At 53.7% G+C, this 21,127-nt stretch overlaps 2 protein-coding genes across 2 annotated transcripts in view; one reads left to right on the top strand and one right to left on the bottom strand.

The window, feature by feature from the left end:
* Positions 1–4,896, bottom strand: part of LOC144938638 (sodium/potassium-transporting ATPase subunit beta-1-interacting protein 3-like) — a 75,104-nt gene extending 70,208 nt beyond the window's left edge. Inside the window, exon 1 of the mRNA XM_078866622.1 lies at positions 4,582–4,896. Coding sequence (XP_078722748.1) covers positions 4,582–4,635 — 54 coding nt within the window. The 5' untranslated portion in view covers positions 4,636–4,896. The remainder of the gene's footprint in view (positions 1–4,581) is intronic.
* Positions 4,897–15,231: 10,335 nt separating this feature from the next.
* On the top strand, positions 15,232–20,874 carry LOC144938637 (fatty acid-binding protein, heart-like). Its single transcript, XM_078866620.1, has 4 exons — positions 15,232–15,393; positions 17,049–17,221; positions 19,112–19,213; positions 20,519–20,874. The coding sequence occupies exons 1-4, from the start codon at positions 15,318–15,320 to the stop codon at positions 20,570–20,572; spliced, it is 405 nt and encodes a 134-aa protein (XP_078722746.1). The 5' UTR covers positions 15,232–15,317; the 3' UTR covers positions 20,573–20,874.
* The last annotated feature ends 253 nt before the right edge of the window (positions 20,875–21,127 follow it).

The following is a 21,127-nucleotide window of genomic DNA, read 5'->3' as shown; positions in this document are numbered from 1 at the left end:
CTTTAGGGCTGCCCATTGTGTGCCGAATTTTCACGGTCCGAATTTGCTTAATTTTGAAATGACCCGTGATGGCCGGGCTGTGCGCTACCCCTCCCCATACGACTTGAGCTGCTCTGGCTAGCAGTCAGGGACATTGTTGTTGTTGTTTTTCGTCGTCGAATTTGGAGTTTTATCGTCCGCAGCCGGAGACAGCGAAGCACGAGACGAGGGTGGTGATGGGTGGGGCACAAGCGCAGGGCGGAGGAAGATATGGTTAAGCAACTTGGCTATTCGGATTAGAACGAAGCTCGGAGGGCTGCTATAAGATACGATGGGTGGGCCACACGTGTGCAGGGAGGTTGCCAATACGGGCATCGATCAAAGGTTGGTGACCAAGGGGAAGAGCGTTAGTGGCAGTGAGACTGTCACCGTGACCCTTAAAGGACTTGCCACCTGCGTGACGAGGAGAAGACCCAAAGCCGGATTGCGATCAGAAAGTAAGAGCGGATCCAGGAAAAGCGCCGGGCATCGACTGGGCAACAGCTTGCGGGACCTGGCAGAAGGAAGGCGGCGATGGCGAGGTGCCGTCGGGGTGGGGGGGGGGAGCATCAACGGCGGGCGCGTCGCCGCTACGACCGGGAGCGACTCCCTCGTGGCTCGCGCGTCGCCCCCCCCCCCCCCCCCACCGCGGTGTCGGCGGCGAGTCCCGAATTAGGGTTGGGGGGGGGCATCGTTTAAAACGCCGCCGCCGATACCGCCACCACCGCCGCCGCTTTGTGTTGACAAAGAGAGAGAGAGAAGAGAGAGAGAAGAGAGAAGCGCGGTCCCGTCCCGTTAATGAGCGACGCCCCTCGCCGCCGACTCCGCAGCAGCAGCAGCTCAGCGCCTCCGCTTTGTGCGCTCGCCGCGCCGCCGACGCCGCCGCAGCTGCCGCGTGGCCGCGCCGAACGCGCCGCCCGCGGGGTTCGCTTTGGCCTCGGGGCTCGCAGCGGGGCAGCTCAGGCGACGAGCGAGCGAGCGAGTGAAGTGACAAGTTCAAATCCCAGCCAGGGATCTGCAATTTGTCGTCCACTTCGTTATCGTCGCCGTCGTCGTGATAATGACATCGTCATCACCGCGATCATCACCACATTCGTCTGCATCATCGTTCGTATCAACATCGTCATCATTAGCTGTGACCAAATCACCCATAACGCGCCCGTTCCGTCAGATCTCGGGATTCCAAGCAGGGCTTGAGCCTGGATCGCGCTCGGACAGGTGAGCGCCACACACGGACAGGCCGTCCTAGGCTGCTAGGCAAGGTGGTGGGCAGCAGCGAGCAGTGTGAGACGAGTTGTTGCACTGTATCTCCTATGTTCCCGTGTTTATGCAACGTGCTGAAGTACGGTCAAACTACCTCCACGACCCGCGTGCCATGTGAAGGCCCTTGTCCAGCAGTGAAAGGATTAGCAAAGGGGCCGTACATTACGTTGTACGCGGACTTGGCAGCTGCGGGCTTCAGAACGTGTTTCCCGATCAGCTGCAGCCACCAACCAAACCAGCGAGGGAGCTGTCGAGCGCGCAGGCGGTGCAACTGCACCCGGGGCCAATGTGGCGGGAGGGGTCCTACGTCCCGGGCCACGAAGGGAGAGGGGATACATTGAGGGTGTAACGCGGGAGACGCCGTTTTCATCCCTTTCGCACCAGGGCCCACGCTCACACGCATCGCATTCTCGGAACAAAAAATGAAAATGCGACGTGTGACAAGCAGATACTCGCCCTTCCTCTCACTCTAACCCGCGAGCCAATCAGCCACGAGTCCTAGCCCTGCCACTGACTCGTGACACTGACCACAGGCAGCCAGCCACGAGCCGAACAAACTAGCGAACCAGCAACCACTGCTAATCTTCTTCGTGGCTCGAACCCTACTCGTAAACCGACCTCTATTGCTTTGCCGTGGCTGCCTTTTTATTTATTTTAGTTGTTGCTGGATTTTCAGCCTTGGCATCCACAACACCTCCAATTAAACACGCTCCCGCAGACGCGTATAATAGGGAGATTATTTTGTTTCGGTTATTACAAATTCACTCTGGACCACGTGAGGACGCTTCCCGCATAGTAACGATGATGCCGCAGCACGTAACACTGATTGGACATTCTCGTTTAATTGCCACCGGAGGAAGAGCAAGATTAATTAGATGTTAATTGTTGCCAAAGCTAATCCCCCTCGCCCCCCCCCCACCCATCTAGTATGTGCGTAGGGCCAACGATAACCAGCGACTTCCAAAAACCTAAGCTCTCTGTGCGATACGGGCGGCTCAATCCCACAAGCAGAGTTCCAGGCGGCGTCCCATCGCACAGACGTGTGACTGCGTTACGTTTCGTTTTTCCGGATGCGGCCACAGTGGTGTAATGGTGAGCAGCAATCCAAAGGTCACCGCTGCGATCCGATTTCCCGGCGCGGCGGTTATAATAATGGAGAAAGTTTCCTAAATCCCACCAGCACCCCGGCTCTGTGTGAATGGTTACACGGCAGTGGAGGTGCTGGCATCTCTCCCAAGACAAAAGCCCTCCAGAGGGGCTCTCTGGAGCTCCCTCTAGTGGAGACTCTTCCGCCGGCAGTGGCGTGAGCAAAGCATTGCAGGGCTGCGCCTTTACACAATAGCCCTGCACGAAGCCACAACTTGGCTTTGCCCTCCTCCAACAACAATTTTTGTCACTCTTTTTGACCTCGGTTAACGTTTTGTAGAATGCACAAAGCGCACTGCCAGTAGCAAAGGTCCCTGATTCCTTGTGCTCGGAACGAGCTACAACCCAACTCTGTGCGACAAAACATTCTCTCATACGAGCTGCGATTGACAGACCCACACACAACCGGACGGATACGGGCGCTTAAAATGTGGATTCTTATTCGATGGCCACGTCTCTTTTTTTGGGAGAAACAAAACAACCGCACACATCAAGAGTAGACTAGTCAAAGTGACCTCAGAGTGTCCCCTAGGCTGGCGCTCATCTTATGTTGACACACCTGAGCTACTCGTGGAAATTCCACATTCCTATGGCGGTGGCCGATGTGTCAGAAACAACAGCCACCGTCAACGTCCAGCAAAATAATTGGATGTAAAATTCAAAGCGTGCCACGTGCCACGTGCCATGTGTAAGACGGTGAGCCCGGAGTGCCATCATGTGATGAGTGCACCCGTGTAATCGCAATCACATTAGCGCTCTCACTGAGTCTCAATGCTCGTTTTCTGAAGAGTTCTGCATTTGATTGGGATGTCTGGCCAATCCCATTAATAATAATAAAAATAACAAATTAGAGGGAGGAGATAACTGCACCTATCCTGGACCTTCTTTCGGTCGATTCCGCCTGAAATGAGCACCTGGTGCGGTGTGTCAACAACAGCACTGGGGAGACAAAGGCGGACGGGCGTGGTGTTGGCCCACACTCGTGCGCCGTATCGTCCTTCATAGGTGCTACTCGCCAACGGCACTTTCCAAAACAGTCTGTTCAAAGGCTACACGGGGGAGCTTAGTCTTTGTGTTTGTGTGTGAGAGAGAGAGAGAGTAAATAACCGCCGCCGGTGCTTTAGAATGTTACCTTCGCGCACAGAACAGGGCATGCAAACGTTAACAAACACAGCTGCTTCGCGGGGCCTTTCGCGAAGTCCGTTGGCGCAGGAGTTTCCCGACCGTCCATCCCTCCGCAGAGCCTTGCCCGCTCAACAAATCGCGCGACTCCTCTGTGCGCGCGCGTGCGTGCGCGTGCGTGATGGACATCTGTGGCACGCAGAGGCGTGCGCGCTACAGTTTGCACCGTTTAAATGGCTAAACGATCACCATCATCATCAGCCATGGTCAATGCACTGCTGGCTGAAGGTTCCTATCTCTTCTCTTTCGTTAAATGGTCCAACGTTTCACGGGTCCCCCACGGAATGTGGCGTCATCACTCCCCAAGTGGAACTCGGCGCAATGCGATGTTGATTTAGATCGCGTCGAGGCAATAGACTACAATGGTACATAACATGCATCACGGCGACACGAGACATACACAGACTTGTTATTTATTTTACTCGGAAGAAGGGCCATTGCCAGAAACGTCATCTTATTACAATAATATCACTCCCTGATTTCTGACTATTGTCTGAATGTGCCGCGTGTTGTTCGACGTTTCGCAGCACCTGGCGAGAGGTTATTTTGGAACTTGCGGGGGGGGAGGGGGGGGCGTATTCAAAAACTGAATTCACCGAAGCAGCTTCCACCCAAGCACGTGAACCGAAACGTCGGACATCGTGCCGAACACAGCGCGATGCAACCCGAACACGCCACCGCAGAGCTGGTGGCATTCGCTCCGGCTGTGGGGCGGTGTTAATCGGTGTTAATCGCGAGTACAAGCGTGATGGTAGTCGTGTTGGCGCTTTGCATTGTTCTCTTCGAATGCCGCGGTGAGTCTGGCTGCCGCTGCTGTTCGAGCCACCGTTGGTGCTCCGGCAGCAGCGGCAGCAGCAGCGGTATCAGAATCATGCGTGGGTGGTTCCTGGGTGCGGGACCAAGCAGCAGCAGAAGCGGAATAAAGGGAGAAACGAGGAGGAGGAGGATGAGAATGGATCTCAAGTCACTCACCACTTGCAGGGCGCAGATGAAGACCAAGGAGCAACGTCCCGTACAGCGACGCATTCCGATGGCTTCCTCGCTCGCAGCTGGCAGCTCTTGTGCAGGTCGCAGGCTCTAGCCCAGCTCGCAGTCTCTCTCTCTCACTCCTAGCTCGGTCTCCCAGCTCGCAGTCTATCTCTCTGCTAGCTCGGTCTCCCAGCTCGCAGTCTCTCTCTCTCCTAGCTCGGTCTCCCAGCTCACAGTCTCTCTCTCTCACTCCTAGCTCGGTCTCCCAGCTCGCAGTCTCTCTCTCTCCTAGCTCGGTCTCCCAGCTCACAGTCTCTCTCTCTCTCACTCCTAGCTCGGTCTCCCAGCTCGCAGGCTCTCTCACTCCTAGCTCGGTCTCCCAGCTCACAGTCTCTCTCTCTCCTAGCTCGGTCTCCCAGCTCACAGTCTCTCTCTCTCACTCCTAGCTCGGTCTCCCAGCCCGCAGCCTCTGTCCAAGCTCGCAGTCCCTCCCCTGCACCCCTCGCTTCGCGTGCGTTGATGTCTGTGTGTGTGTGACCACACGTGCCCTTTCGCACGCGATGTGATTGCACCAAAATCTCTAGCCTAGACTCTAGAGTGTATGGTACTCGAGTGTATGTATGTAGACTAGAGTGTACGTATAGAGTGCACCAGATCGTACTGTAGAGTAGAGTATACACGTGCACTCTGATTATGCGTGCCCCGCACTGCGTAATTGCGTAACCGCGTCCGCGGAGCGAGTGGGGAGCGAGACGTGCTGGTTCTGTTGGGTTCGAGAATTAAAGAATCGATGCATTCGGTTGCGAATTTAATTCAATTTCTGTGTCTTTTGTTTCCACTACTGAACGGACAGAATTCCCCGTCTCTCGTTCCGTCTCTCTCGCTCTCGCCTGGCTCTCTCTCTCTCGCTCGCTGCGAGTGCCGTCACTAAGCCGAGCCGCGTGTGTTTCTCTTTTTTTCTCGCTGAGAGTGCGCGTCCCGGAGGAGTCGAAAGGGGGAGAGCAACGAGGGGGGGAGGGGTGAGGAGAGACGAGGGGATGGGGAAGGGAGGAGACCGAGGGAGCAGAGGGGAGGGGGAGATGGGCAGGAGAGAGGGTGGTGGGGGCACAGGGAAGTAAGGCGAGATGAGAGAAGAGATGGGAGGAGAGAGACGAGGGTGAAGAGGAGGAGAGTAGGGGGGGGATCGAGGGGGCGAGGAGGGGAGGATCAAGGAGCGGGGCGGGCGATAGACGGGAGGAGAGGGTGGGAGGAGTCAGTCTGGGCTCGCGTTGTGGGGGGCTGGATGAGGGGGGGGCTGCGGGGTGAGTGGGGGGGCTGCAGGGTGAGTGGGGGGGCTGCGGGGTGAGTGGGGGGGCTGCGGGGTGAGTGGGGGGGGGCTGCGGGGTGAGTGGGGGGGGGGATCGCCGCGCATTCGCACCGAATGCAGCCCGTGATGCCACACACGTGCACGTGTGTGTGCATGTGTGTGTACGTGTTATGTGCCGTGAGTGTATGTCGCATTGTATACGTATGTATGTCACCCATGTGTGCATTAATGGTTATGGAGAGCGGTGGCGCAGTGGTTAGCGCACTTGCGCTATTAACCCGGCGACTCGAGTTTGATTTACGTTAAAGATCAATAACAATGGCTAAATTTTTTTAACCGGTCCGGGCCTCCGATAGGTTGACTCAACCTCAAATGGTGCGGTGTGTAAACATCATCACTGGGAAGACAAAGGCCACCGGGCGTGGTGTTGGTCACCCACCCCCTCGCGTCCCGTGCCGGCCTTCATAGGTGCTGGCTACAGCACTTGCCCCAACAGTCTGTGAAGGCTACCTGGGGGGTCTTTGTCTTTGCGTGTCTATACGACTGAAGCTGGTGTAGGTGGTGACTGTAGCAATGGTGATGATGATCGTTGCATGACGATGTGATAACGATAGGTGTAGCAGTGACGATGCAGTGATGGTGATGATGATACAAATATTAACGTATCATGCAGAAAGACTATTGGCCGAAACGTTACTCATAACACAACATAATACAACATAATACAATGCAAACATCCGTCGTATGCGTGTGTCATCACGGTGATATTTGGCATCTGAAAGAAATACATCAATTAAAGGCTGTGTGTGGACCTCAGCACTGATTGTACCCTCCTCCCACACCACACACACCACACCACACACACCACACCACACACACCACAGTACACACACCACACCACACACACCACACCACACACCCCACAGTACACACACCACACACACCACACACACCACACACCCCACAGTACACACACACCCCACAGTACACACACCACACACACCACACACACCACACACACCACACACCACACACCACACACACCACACACACCACACACCCCACAGTACACACACCACACACACCACACACCCCACAGTACACACACACCCCACAGTACACACACCACACACACCACACACACCACACACCCCACAGTACACACACACCCCACAGTACACACACCACACACACCACACACACCACACCACACACACCACACACACCACACACACCACAGTACACACACCACACACACCACACCACACACACCACACCACACACACCACACACCACAGTACACACACCACACACACCACACACACCACACACACCACAGTACACACACCACACACACCACACACACCCCACAGTACACACACCACACACGGAGCTCTGATCATAAGCAGCAGCAGCAGCCACGGTCAATCCACTGCTGCATGAATGAGTCCCAAAACCACCGCCACCTGTCACGATCCTGCGATGGTAATCGTCGGTTGACGTCCTCCCGAACGCGTTCAATCTGTGCGGGACTTTGCGTAGTGTATCCCCTACTATGTGTGCGTGGTGGTGGGTTATTTACAATTGCTTACTTATGGAATGGGCCAAACGTCTACGCGTAGCAGCACCCATCTTGACGAAGAGTCTTGAGGCTCGGTGAGGCTTTCCAGGTGAAACAAAGGGCGTTCTCATTGCTTTTGTTGTTTTATCCCGGAAAGACTCACTGAATCTCGCCACCGCTATTCTAGAGGATCCTGCTATACATTGGGATGCTTTGGCCAATCCCATTAATGCCCGTGGGTTCCATGTGGCGGGAAACCTGAGAACGCGCAGAGAGGGAATGGTAATATATACATCGTCAAATCAACACCAATCAATCAACACGGAGGGAGCCGTGGCACGGTGGTTAGCGCACTGCTCTCTGAACCCGACGACCTGAGTTCGATTCCCGGCTACGGAGAACATCGGTGGCGAGCGATATCCTAATTCGTTCCTGGGTCTCCCCTTGGTGCACTCAGCCGTAAATGAGTACCCGGTGCGGTGTGTAAACGTCAGCACTGGGGAGACAAAGGCGGCCGGGTGTGATGTTGGCCACGCTACCCCATCGTGCGCTGTTTCGGCCTTCACAGGCACTCGCTAACATGAACTTGCCCACACGGCCTGCGCAGGCTACACGGGTGACCTTTATCTCGCGCAAAGCTTCGTGGTGAACTTTCTGTGTCGGCGCGGTGTCAGCGACACGAGCTGGAGACGGAGCGGAAGAGAAACCGCTGCTTCGTCTTCGTCGTCTTCGTCTTCGTCGTCTTCTTTGTCTTGGCCCAGAAACGGAATCCGTGCGCATTCCCGCGCCACCGTCACCGAACAGCCCCTCTCCGAGATCGTTCGGCCGCGATATTCAGTCCGAGTGGTAAATACACAAATACACGCATACACAAATACATAAACACACGAATACATAAATGCACAAATACACAAACACACGAATACACGAATGCACAAATACACAAATAAACAAATAAACGAATACACGAATACACAAATACACGAATAAACGGCCTCCCGCCTCCGAGACGGCGGAGTCGCGCGCTGCTCTGCGCGGTCACCCAGGAGGCGGTTATCGACCCACACTTTGCTTTTAGATTTTTGCCAAAAAGCAGCAAGGCCCCTCGGGGTAGGGGGCTGGGGGGGGTATCGTGTGCACCTCATCACCATCATCATCACCATCATCACCGCCATCATCATCACCATCATCATCATCACCACCATCATCACCATCATCACCACCACCATCATCACCATCATCACCATCATCACCACCACCACCATCATCACCATCATCACCATCATCACCACCATCATCACCATCATCACCAACATCATCATGACCATCATCGCCATCATCACCACCACCATCACCGTTGGGCGAGCAGAGAGCGGCAGGGGCTCACGGTGGCCAGCACCTGAGTTCATTTCCCGGTCAGTAGCCTCAACGACATCGTCGTCGTCGTCGTCGTGGTCATCCTAATGACGCGGCGAGGCTGCTGCACTTGATAGCAAGCCAGCAAGAGCTTGTGCTGTTGATGTCCTGGTCTCTGTCATAGGAACGTGGAATTGTACCCCAAATGGATGAGGACCGTAGCGGGAAATGAGCACCTGCCAACCAAGGCTCCTGAGAGAAGAGGGGCAGCTCTTGGTTGTCAGCAGGGGGCCGTGCAACAAATACATTGTTGTACTGCACTACGCGTCGACGTCTACGCTCCCCGACTGCACAACCCGCATTGATGAGCGTGGTTAGGTTTGGTAAAATAATCCGCAAGGCATGGATGGGCCCTCATCCACCAGTGAATTGGCAAATGGTTGTGCACGTGTACATACCCCTGTGTGTACATACCCTGTACACGTGAGCCCTGGCAATACAGTACAGTTAACGTGATGAACTTGGCAGTAAGATATTGCCTGTGTGTGTGTTCATGCTCGAACGAACGTCCAGGGACGCCCATGTGCTTTGGTGCATCTTGGACAAGCGGTGGAAATTCCACATTCCTTTGACGAGGAACTGTCCATCCGCAGGACAGCCGCCGCTGATATTCCCCTCCCCTCACTGGTATTCGTTTGATCCGTGCTCGTTTTTGTGGTGAGGCCACGTGGTGGGAATTATGTTATGCCAACATCGTTGTCAAGAACCCCCCACCACCCAACACGATTATCACGCGTGGCCAATGTGCCGATTACATTCTGACTGATGAACCTCCTCAGCGGTGGCTTCAGAATGTTCACGGCTGAATTCAACATCGACGTAGGACGACGTTTCACTCGATGGAAGTTCCACGTGCAGCAACACACAACGCTGGGACCACTTGGAGGTGCATCACGCGGCGTTATGATGGCGGTGGTGCTGCTGCTGCCTTGCCAATGCTACACAAGCACAGCCAACGACAACACTCAACACATCGTCAATGACACTGTGGCCTGACAAGAGAAGACATTTATAGGCGACGTCTCGGCCAATGGCCCCACTTCCTCGCCCTTAAACAGAGATACCAGAGAAAGGGTTGAAGATTGAACTTAATACCATGGCGCCCGATGAAAATCACACATTATTATTTTTATATATGATGACCAGTTTCTAAATGGTCATATGAATAGTTACCTAACAGTAGCTATCGGGTTCCATACAATCGCTTAAGTCGTCAAACAGCGTTCCTACATAAAACTAATTTATACATTTTTAAAAAAAGTCAAATTATTAAACGTGACTCCAGTTTCCGGCGTGACCATCATCAGCAACGGGGCCCGGAGCGCGAGGAGTCCAAGCGTTCCCTTCGAGACCGAGCGCCCCTCGCGGCGTGCCGGGGTCCGTGAGACGGGCGACAGCGCCACCTGGCGGCCACCGCGGCCCCGTGGTGGTCACTGCTACGCGGGGTTTTCTCCCGGTCCCTCCGGGTTTTCCCAACTCCACATTAAAAAGCAACGCCACGCTACTGCTTGCTACACGATGGTGGTAAGCCACTTCGTTGAGCTATCATTTGTGATCGCCAGGTCGTTTCTGAAAAAAAAAAGAGCTATTTAGGTCAGTGGGGCCTTGACCTGGTAAAATAAAAAAATATTTATGGGGCCGTCCATAAATGACGTCACGCGATTTTGGAAGATGTTTGACCCCCCCTTCCTTCGTCACACGACGTCACAAAAAGTCAGACCCACCCCCCGCCAAATATGACGTCACAAATATCTGCCCACCCCACCAAATATATATATAAAACATGCTTCAAATCGCTTTAAACTATTGTCATTGTAGTGCATATTTAATGTGGCGCTGCACTCTGATGTTGTAGGAGAAAATATTTTTATAAAAGTCTATTAAATTAAGTAGAACGTGTTGTCTATATTTATTTAAAGTTGCGCATTTTGATGTGACGTCACATTTCTCAACCCCCCCCCTAGGTGCGTGACGTCATTTATGGACGGCCCCTAATGTATTTTTCATCTTAATTGTATACTACTGAAAATAAATTAATAAAGGTGTCCAGTTTGGATGGGGGGCGGGGCATTGCCTCCCCCCGTGCCCCCACCAACTCCTCCCCAAACTCGGCCCATGACTAAATGTCAGTGCCGGATTATCCCCGCGCTAAATGCTTTCAAGCTATCAATTCCGGTTCAGTGATTCTGCACTTGCTATATTACTATAGTACTATACCGCCTTCAACTTTTATGAACGACTGGGTGTTAAAAGTCAGCGATCTGTCGTATTATCTGGCTGTATAGCAAATAAAAATATACAATTACTTTACTATGAAAGTAAAAAATTAGTTTTTTTTTATATTTAAGTGTGTTTTTAGGGCCCCTTTATAACATATGCTACAGGCCCCGCATGAGCTTAATCCGACACTGCTAAATGTGCGAGTGCTTTCGTCGATTAATTCAACGAGACCCGCAGACTGAGACGAGACTGGCTCGAAATGTTGACTCACTCTCTTATCCTAAACCACAATACCACGACGGACAGAAAGTTCTGCCTCGTTGTGAAGTCTGTCCGTTTTGTGTGTGTTTAGTGATGTTCACTCGCGAATGTTGTCATCGTATGATTTGTATTATTTACGGGAGTAGTAACACATTAAATTTCGATTTAAAGGTTTCGTGACTGCAGGGATTCATCTTCTTGGTTCTTTCTGTCGAGAAGACCTGTTCTCCACCTGAGGACGGCTGCTTGCGTTGTGGCCGAAACGTCGTGAGAATTCTTTTATTATGTTTTCTTTTTATTATTTTATTATTTCCATTCTACGTGACTTTACCGAAAGAACCAAGAAGATAGTAACACATTCTCGCGCGCATCGCGAGAGTCAGAGGGCGCTTTAATCTCCACGTGTTTAATGATCAATGAGACACGCACCCGGGTCTTTTATTGTAACCGTGTGAGAGAACGCCTGTGATTACAATCACGCGTGCCAACGTGAATACCACGTGCAAGTGCTGTTGGCGAGCACCCATGAAGGCCGGCACGGCACACGAGGGGGTGGGTGGCCAGCACCACGCCCGACCGCCTTTGTCTCCCTAGCGGCGATGTTTACACATGCACCAGGTACTCATTTGAGGCTGAGTCGACCTAGGGGAGGCCCAGGACCGGTTCAGATTATCGTCACTGGTGTTTGCCGTGAGCGAGGAATCGAACCCAGGTCGCCAAGTTCGTAGTGCAGCGCGCTAACCGCTCCACCACCGCTCCCCACAACTCCCCCACGCCACGATTTTCCGGCCATACTTCACGACGCTGCTCCGTGCGGGTTGTTGCTTGAAGGCGGCCGGGCACAGAGGAGGTGACAGCACAGAAGTGCAGTACAACACGAAGCGACTGTGGCACTGCAGCGCGCGCCTCCACCGGCGGGGTGGTCGACAGCTGTCCCCCCACTCGTGACGGGTGAGGCCACGTGCGGTCGGAGAGAGATCTCTGTGGTGGTGGTGGTGGTGGTGCAACCCGTCAGAGTGAAATACACCGTGCCCATGTGAACGTGATTATGTCCCCACCCCATCTGAGATGAGTGCCACATGCATGCACGGAATGCTGCTGCTGCTGTCGGTGTGCGAGGGTGAGCAGCGCACTGCAGAAGCCGACGCTTCGATTTCGGGCCGGCGCGGCAGCTGCAACGATGGGGAGGTTCATTAAAACCTCGGCAGAATTAAATGGGCCTCACCACCACCATCGCCACCACCATCATCATCACCACCATCACCACCACCATCATCACAACCATCACCACCACCATCACCACCATCACCACCACCATCACCACCACCATCACCACCACCATCACCACCACCATCATCACCACCACCACTACGATCACCACCACCACTACGATCACCACCACCACCATCACCACCACCACCATCACCGCCATCACCACCACCATCACCACCACCATCACCACCACCATCACCACCACTACCATCACCACCACCACCATCATCACCACCATCACCACCACCACCACCATCATCACCACCATCACCACCACCATCACCACAACCACCACCATCACCACCACCACCATCACTACCATCACCACCACCACCACCATCACCACCATCACCACCACCACCACCACCACCACCATCACCACCACCATCATCACCACCACCATCATGACCACCACCACTACGATCACCACCACCACAACGATCACCTCCACCACTACGATCACCACCACCATCACCACCATCACCACCACCACCATCACCACCACCACCACCATCACCACCATCACTACCATCACCACCACCATCACCACCATCACCACCACCATCATCACCACCACCATCACCACCACCACCATCACTACCATCACCACCACCATCACCACCATCACCACCACCACCACCACCATCACCACCATCACTACCATCACCACCACCATCACCACCACCATCATCACCACCACCACTACGATCACCACCACCACTACGATCACCACCACCACCATCACCACCACCACCATCACCGCCATCACCACCACCATCACCACCATCACCACCACCATCACCACCACTACCATCACCACCACCACCATCATCACCACCATCACCACCACCATCACCACCACCATCACCACCACCACCATCACCACCATCACCACCACCATCACCACCACCATCACCACCACCATCACCACCATCACCACCACCACCACCATCACCACCATCACCATCAACACCACCACCATCACCACCATCACCACCATCACCACCATCACCACCACCATCACCACCATCACCACCACCACCACCATCACCACCATCACCACCACCATCACCACCATCACCACCACCACCACCATCACCACCATCACCATCAACACCACCACCATCACCACCACCACAATGTATTCGATCGGCAGATCGCGAGTGGTGAGGTCAAGTATGGGACCCCCCCCCACCCACCACCTCACCACCTTCCAAGACATTTGACCAGCGTGGAATAGTAGGCCAAATACGATCTCGTGGAGCTACTCCAGAGCTCCCTCTAGCGCGAGGTCCTCCCGCGAGGAGTGGCGTGAAGAAAAAAACCACAACCCACTTGCTGCACTGCCACGTCCAGTCCACGTTGCTGTAATGCCATCGAGGGCGACGTGACCGAGGGCGATATCGGAACGTCAAACTAAAGTTTGACTCATTCACCGATTGACGGCGGGGCGGGGTTTGAAGAGTCGAGCCACCAAATCTCGGCGTGAGCCGAGGAGGCGCAGCCGCTGCGGTGGTGGTGACAGTGCCGGATCATCCGCGTAGCACAAGTAGCTACAAATGCAGCTACATAAGTAGCTACTTAAGTAGCTACTTATGTAGCTCCATGTGTAGCTACGGGCCCAGCACTTTCAAGGGCGTCCAAAGCTAAATGTTTTCAAGCTATCAATACCGGTTCAGTGATTCTGCACTTGCTCTATTACTATAGTACTATACCGCCTTCAACTTTTATGAACGACTGGGTGATTAAGGTTAGCGAATTGTCGTATTATCTGGCTGTATAGCAAATTTAAAAAATCAATTACTTTACTGTGCAAGTTCAACATTTGTATTTTAATATTTAATCTTTACGTGTTATTTTTTTAGAACATTTGCTACAGGCCCCGCACTCGCTTCATCCGGCACTGGTGGGCGATGCTGACGAAGACATTTTGTGTGCGCGTTCCCTTCACTCCCAATCCACTCCGTCTGCGTGGCTGCACGTGGCACTGATCACCGTCGTCATCAATGGCAGCTGCAGGTGGTGGTGGTGCCCCGATGAGGAAGGTGGAGGGAGCGGTGGCGCGTCGATGATTGATTAAACATCGATCCTTACGCATTGATGGATCGTGCGTCGATTCATGCGCGCGCACAATCGGTGAATTACCTTTCACGCGAATTCTTTTAAGGTTTGACCCTCAGGCAAATTGGAAGGAACGAGACGAACGACAAGGAACGAGACAGACAGCGCCAATGAGACACGGACACATCGAGACTGAGCAAACGATGCGGACAGTGGTGCACCCATCAGACTGAATCCACAAACCATGCGACGACAAAACTGTTGATTCATCAAATCGATATCTTGGCTCCAAGCCGTCCAAGCCATTTAGAATTCCTTAGATGCGCGGGAGTGGCTGGCGCTGGCTGTGAGCAGTCAAATCGTTCCGTGCCAAGGGATCGGAGCACGTGGCATGGGAGATGGAGAGGGATAGGGGGGCGGGGCACGACCCGTGGGTGGGAGCGGGATTGGGGGGGGAGAGGTGGGGGTGGAGGTGGGGGTGGAGGTGGGGGGTGGAGGGAGGGAGAGGTGGGGGAGGGGGGACCGCTCCGCCCTATATAAACCCGCGTGCGCGCCACGCTTAGCCCAGCGTCTCTTTAGTGCTCTCTGCTGTCGCGTATTCATTCCTCCCGCTCACACACCGATCGACTCGCTCAAGTCAGAATGGCGGACGCTGCTCTGGTCGGCACGTGGGATCTCAAGGACAGCAAGAACTTCGACGAGTACATGAAGAAGCTCGGTAAGGCGCGGACACGCGCACGAAGCTCAACACGTGGGCGGCTGCGGCGGCATCCACGCGTGAGCCCCCACCCACCCGCTCTCCCCGTCTGGCTTCAGCCATGCGGCTGTCGCTGCGTGTCTCGGATTCTGCGTTGCGGTGTCTCCCCTTAGGGGCTGCCCGTCTCCGTGTAGATCCAGCCCCCCCCCCCGCTCGTGTCTCTGTACCGATCTCCGTGTGCCTTCGGCGTCTGTCTCTTCCCCAGGTATTATTGTATGCGTTCACAGCTGCCGTGTCTCGTCTGTCCGCGATATCGAGATCGGTGTTCTTCACACATTTACAGAGTGGAGGTGGTGGTCGGGGGGGTGGAGAGCACGTTCGCCGATGAGACGTCCTGTGCGAGGCCACCACACGCCTTGACACCGTTGGGGTTTGACGGCACGCTGGGGGTCTTCACGTTTGTTGCGCGTTTGTCGCGCGCCGCACTCGGGGCCACCAGGGGCCGCAATTGGCCCGCGGGCCTTGCACCTGAAGAACGCGCTGGCCGTGGGTCCGTCCACGTCTGTCGGTCCGCGCGTTGTGGATTCCTTCCGTCCTTTCACTCTGTTCAAGCGATCCGCATTCTTCCCCCCCCCCACCCTATCGATATATCTTCTGTAATCTCCTCGTTCTGCCTTGGCCCGTTGCCTCTGCTGTGCGTGCGCTTCCCAGGCGCCCCCCCCCCTCCCGTTGTACCGAGACGGCTTCACGAGTCCTTCACATGAGGACTCTCATTTATTTATTTAATTGTGACCGTTCGAGAGCCCTGGGAAGGGTCCACTCGAGCGCACCCGCCACGCTGTTGTCACGCTTATTTTAGCACCCAAGGTCGCCACCCTTAAGCGCAACTGCCACGTTTTGACTTTCGTCATTAGTGAAAGTCGAAGTCACGGCCCAATGCGATTTTTTTTTCTTTCCGAGAACAGAATTCCTCGTGTGTAGACTGGTGGAAACTGCAACCGGCCACGCTTGGCTTGGGTTTCTCGCAGAGTTTTATTTCCCCTCGGTTCGCCGATGACCTGATTGTTGTAGGTGGCGCGTGTGACCTTGGCAGCCACAGCTATTGGGAGGCATCCACTGGATGTGTGCCGGGTGAGGGGGGGGGACACTCTCGTGACCCCCTCCCAGATCACGATGGCACTTTTTTTAAAAGTTCTAGACTGTCAAACTGTCGACTTTTTTTTTAATATAGAGCAGTACTTTAATTTATCACGAAATATTCGCCAGCATCGTCGGTAAGGCTGGCAGAGATGCCCATGGTAGGGAATCTACTGGATGTGGTGTGCCGGGTGCTAAACCTACTACATCCGGGTCATCGACCCGGATAAAGTACTTTAGTTTGGTATGTATGCATAACTTTAGGGACACCGAGAATCAGGTCTGGGGTTTGTGCTTTTTCCGGAGCGTCTTCGTAATCCAGAGACTGCCGTAAAGCTTGCGAAGGGATTCCAGAACTTTCCTGTCTGCTGACGATACTACGACTTGCCAAAGCTGCCCTCCATCAAGCGAACTTCAGATCTTCCTCGTAGTGGCCAGTCTCCCAGCAGTGGTGCGAGCGTAATTGCGGGGCTGCACCTTTAACTCTTTATACGTATTTGCTAACCATCGCTCCCCCTCCCCACCCACCCCCTCTCCAGACGTGAGCTTCGCCACCAGGAAGATCGGTGGCGTGACCAAGCCCACGGCCGTCATCAGCATCGACGGGGACAAGGTGACTGTGGAGTCGCACAGCACCTTCAAGAACACCAAGATCACGGGCAAGCTGGGAGAGGAGTTCGACGAGGTCACCGCGGACGACAGGAAGTGCAAGGTGAGGAGGAGCAGGGGAGGGTAGTGGGGAAGCCGGGAGGATTGCGTGGTGGTGCTGGGTGGCTCTGGTCACCTGCCACCTCAAGAACAAGTGTTTGAATCCCGGTGTTGGCCGCCCGTTTTTTTTAATACCGGTGCGTAAGTGCGGCGCGTTGAGTCTCAGCCCGTCACCAAATGACTGCACACGCACGAGAGACCCACCCCTACAAGTTTGCGGTTGCACTCGTTGCAGCTCTTGAGACGGTTTGTACATCGCGGTGACCTTTCACGTGGCGCTCGCAGTGCGGGTGGGAAAGCGTTGCCCCTTTGACGGGGTGGGCCAAGGTCGCTTCGATGGATGTGATGTCCGTGGTAGCTCTCTCTCTGTTGCTTTGGGCCGCTATCTAACACGCCAATGTGTTGCACTGCTCTACGAGAACTTTCTCCTAAAATGTTGTCAGTATTGACAACACAATTTTAGGAATAAACCTGTGAACCATTTTCAGAAAGGTGGGTGGGTGGGAGATGACGTGGCAATTGCTACCCCCCCCCCCTCCGTGAGTGACTCCTGTAATCATTCCGCATCCTCCCAGAGGCTGAATTTGGCGGCTGTTCCAGCTACGGTGCCTGGACACGTTTTGAGCTTAAAAAAAAAAATTCCGAGCTTCCTTGAGCGACTCCGACACTAAAGCCACTCTGCCTCGGTTTATCGCGGATGGGGCCGTGGTGGCTCTAACATCTCTCGCGCTCCCACCCCACCGTCTGGTGGTTACGCAGGAGCCCTGGCTGTCGCATAGTGGAGAATATAACACTCAAAGATCTAATGCGAAGACGACTTTAATGTAAAAAAAACACATGGAGTATGACTATTGGATAATAACCGCACTGAAACATGATTCCATGCCTCCGTTAAAAAACCTCTCTTGCTAATCCCTGCCCCCCAGCTACGACCAGGCCTATCCCAATCTCTCTCCAACCACTCCCACCTGTCATCACCATAACTACACCTTTATTACTCTATTTAATTATCTTATGCACACTGTTTACATTAGTTGTAAAGTGGCGTGCCTTTGGCGCTATATAAATCAAAGTGGACAAGTTGCCCAACTTTTGGGCTTGAACCCGGTAAATTGGAGTTTGCAAATGGGCAAACGCCTGTTTCTTCTCTTCTTGCCAAATGTTTGGTCCTGGAGGTGATTTTTGTTCTGACTTTGTTGGCTAACTATGGCCTCTTGGCAGCCAACCCTGAGTGAAGCACAAGTCTTTTGTAAGCCCGAATTGATTTTTGGTAATCATCCAGAACATCCTTATTGACTATTGAGACCACTCCTAGAAGTGCCCTCTAATGTCGTCACATTTGCCCAATTTATTTATTTAAAAAAAAAATTGGAGGGGCGTAACTGGGATGACCTGGTGTAACATCTCCCATGGTTGCATTTCTTTTTTTATCGGCATGGATGGCTTTAAACCCCATTTTTACTGCACGCCCACCATGCAGCCTTTGTAAGCCACCAAACCCGGCTGGCTCTTGAGGTGTGTTGGCGCTTGTTGTTGACCTTGCGTTGTGTGCCATTGCTTCATGTGGTGTGGTGGTTTACCGGAGTGGGTGGCTGACTGGGGGGGTGGAGGGAGGGGGGCGCTGCGGCTGAGTGTTAAATCCACTGCTGGAGGTTTAACACGTATGCTTTCGTTACCAATATTAGCGCACTGATGTGCTGAAGTCGTAACTAATTGACACTGTTTACGTGACCAAGCCTTCCTATAATTGGCTATGTCGGGTGGTGGGTTAACGACCATGTTTTATATTTATGCGACCTTACACCTTATTTTTTTTTTACTATGGCCACTGCTGTAGTTTTTGGTATTGACCGCTAACCGCGTGGTGGCATGTGCCCTCGCGCGCCGTGCACAGACCACGCTGACGGTGGACGGGAAGAAGCTGGTGCAGCTGCAGAAGTGGGATGGCAAGCAGACGACCCTCGTGCGGGAGGTGGTGGATGGCAAACTCGTCGTGGTAAGGGCCCCCTCGTCCATGGGAGGGGGATGGGAACTCTGGGCTTGCCAAGTACACGGGCTTAGACACGTGCGTTGCCTAACGTGATCGTCACTGCGGTGTCGTCACAACCCTATAGAGTTTCGGCGCCGACGTCGTTGAGACCATTATAACCTTTTTCTCTCATTCGGCAAGCTTGAGGCTCGTGTGAGAGCCCAGGATGGGGACTACACGGGAGTACAGCCAGGCTCTTAAATTATCGAATGTTTTGCTGGAATCTCTGCTTAGAACTGGTGTAAGTGACACACTTAAATATCCATTTGAGTGGTATACTGGATTTAAAATATTTTCCAGCGTTGCCAATTCATAATTGATTTTCACCCACCATGTACTTGGCTATGTTTGTGGCTTTAAAGGCCCATCACTGCCAAACTACATTGTCATGTGTTTTCTTGTTTTGGCTTGCCAGTAAACTGACCAATTCTTGCAGACAAATGCATCCAACTGGCTAGGAATTGGCACTATTTTAAGCATCATTGCTACAATCCAGACTGTCGAATCATGTGGGACTGGCTTTCCCGATTTTCAATTATGGCTCTCCAATATTGGCAGTGAACCTGGGTGTTGGAGTCGAACCGCCACTCAGACGGACCTGGCCGGCCCCAAATCCCACCTGGCTGCGGCTTTGAATTTCAAACTCTTCACTGCGACTTGGGGCCCACCTGGGCTCCTGGCTGCCCTGCCGCCTGCCGCAACTCTGAAACGAAACTCCGGTTAGCGGCGCTTCTCGTGCCAAGGGTAACCTAATGCGCTCCGTAAATAGTCGTCAACGTGTGCCCAGCGTCCGCTACGTGCGGAGGGCAGCGTCTGCACGCAACGCCGTCGAAGCTACTCGGCGGTGCACCGTGTGTTGGTAAAGGTGCAGCCTTTGCAATTGCGTGCATGTGCATAGGTTGCAGAAACTGTTAACCCCCCCCCTCCCCTTCCAATTCTATATGGTCAAGGTTGGTTGCTTTTTGTATCTCCTAAATAATACAAGATGTTCATTTAAATGTTTTTTTAAAGATAAGAGGCATGTATGAGGAGGATGGTTGGTGGGGGGGAGATTACATTATAAAGCGCCACACGGATGGACTTTAGAATCTATTACCGCACTTGACCCCCCCCCCCCTTGCAACCCACATCCTTAGCTCTTGTTGCGGTCCACGATCCAGCCTGCTGGGCTTGACATCCGGAGATGCCTCTGCAGTTGGGGGGGATGCGTGTGGGCCGCGTCCGTCGCTATCCCGTGCGTGTGGTTAATGCGTCTCCCCCGTGTCGTTGCAGACGTGCACCATGGACGACGTGGTCTGCGTGAGGACGTACGAGAAGGCGGCGTGAAGGAGGGGGGTGTTCCCTGTGAACCCGGAAGCCACTTCCTGCCCCCTTGCGCGACTTGTTCCGTTAAAAACGATTTCCTCCTCCCACACTGCTGCTTAAATCGACAATGATGAGCAAACGGTTTAAAATTCACTTTTTCCCACCGAGCGAACTTGCGGTGTGATTTTGCCAGTCCCAATTGCTCTTTTGGCGTTGGGTGGCCCATATCGTGGTTTATTACCAAAGAGACCCGTTGCCACACGGTTTGAAATGAATAATTATTCACCCGCCTGCTCTGTTCAATAAAACTTTCCGCTGCCAAACTCCTCTCCAGTGTGTCCGTGACTCGGTGTGTGGAGAGCAAGGTGGAGCACAAATTGCACTTGTTCCTGTGACACCGTTTTTGGCCGAGTAATTCCTGTCTTCTGGACATTGGTGACATTGTCACGTTCCTGGGCTTGCCTTGGGTTGACTGGGCCTTTTAAATGAGTACGTGCTGGGGTGTGTGAAATTGGCACTGGGGGAGGCGAAAGCTGGCTGTGATGCTGGTGGCATCTTGCATGCCGTGTTGACAAG

This window comes from Lampetra fluviatilis, chromosome 22, assembly GCF_964198595.1.
Source record: "Lampetra fluviatilis chromosome 22, kcLamFluv1.1, whole genome shotgun sequence".
In the NCBI taxonomy this organism is placed as follows: Eukaryota; Metazoa; Chordata; class Hyperoartia; order Petromyzontiformes; family Petromyzontidae; genus Lampetra; species Lampetra fluviatilis.
Note: the sequence above shows the minus strand (reverse complement) of the source record. Positions and strands in the feature narration are given on the sequence as shown.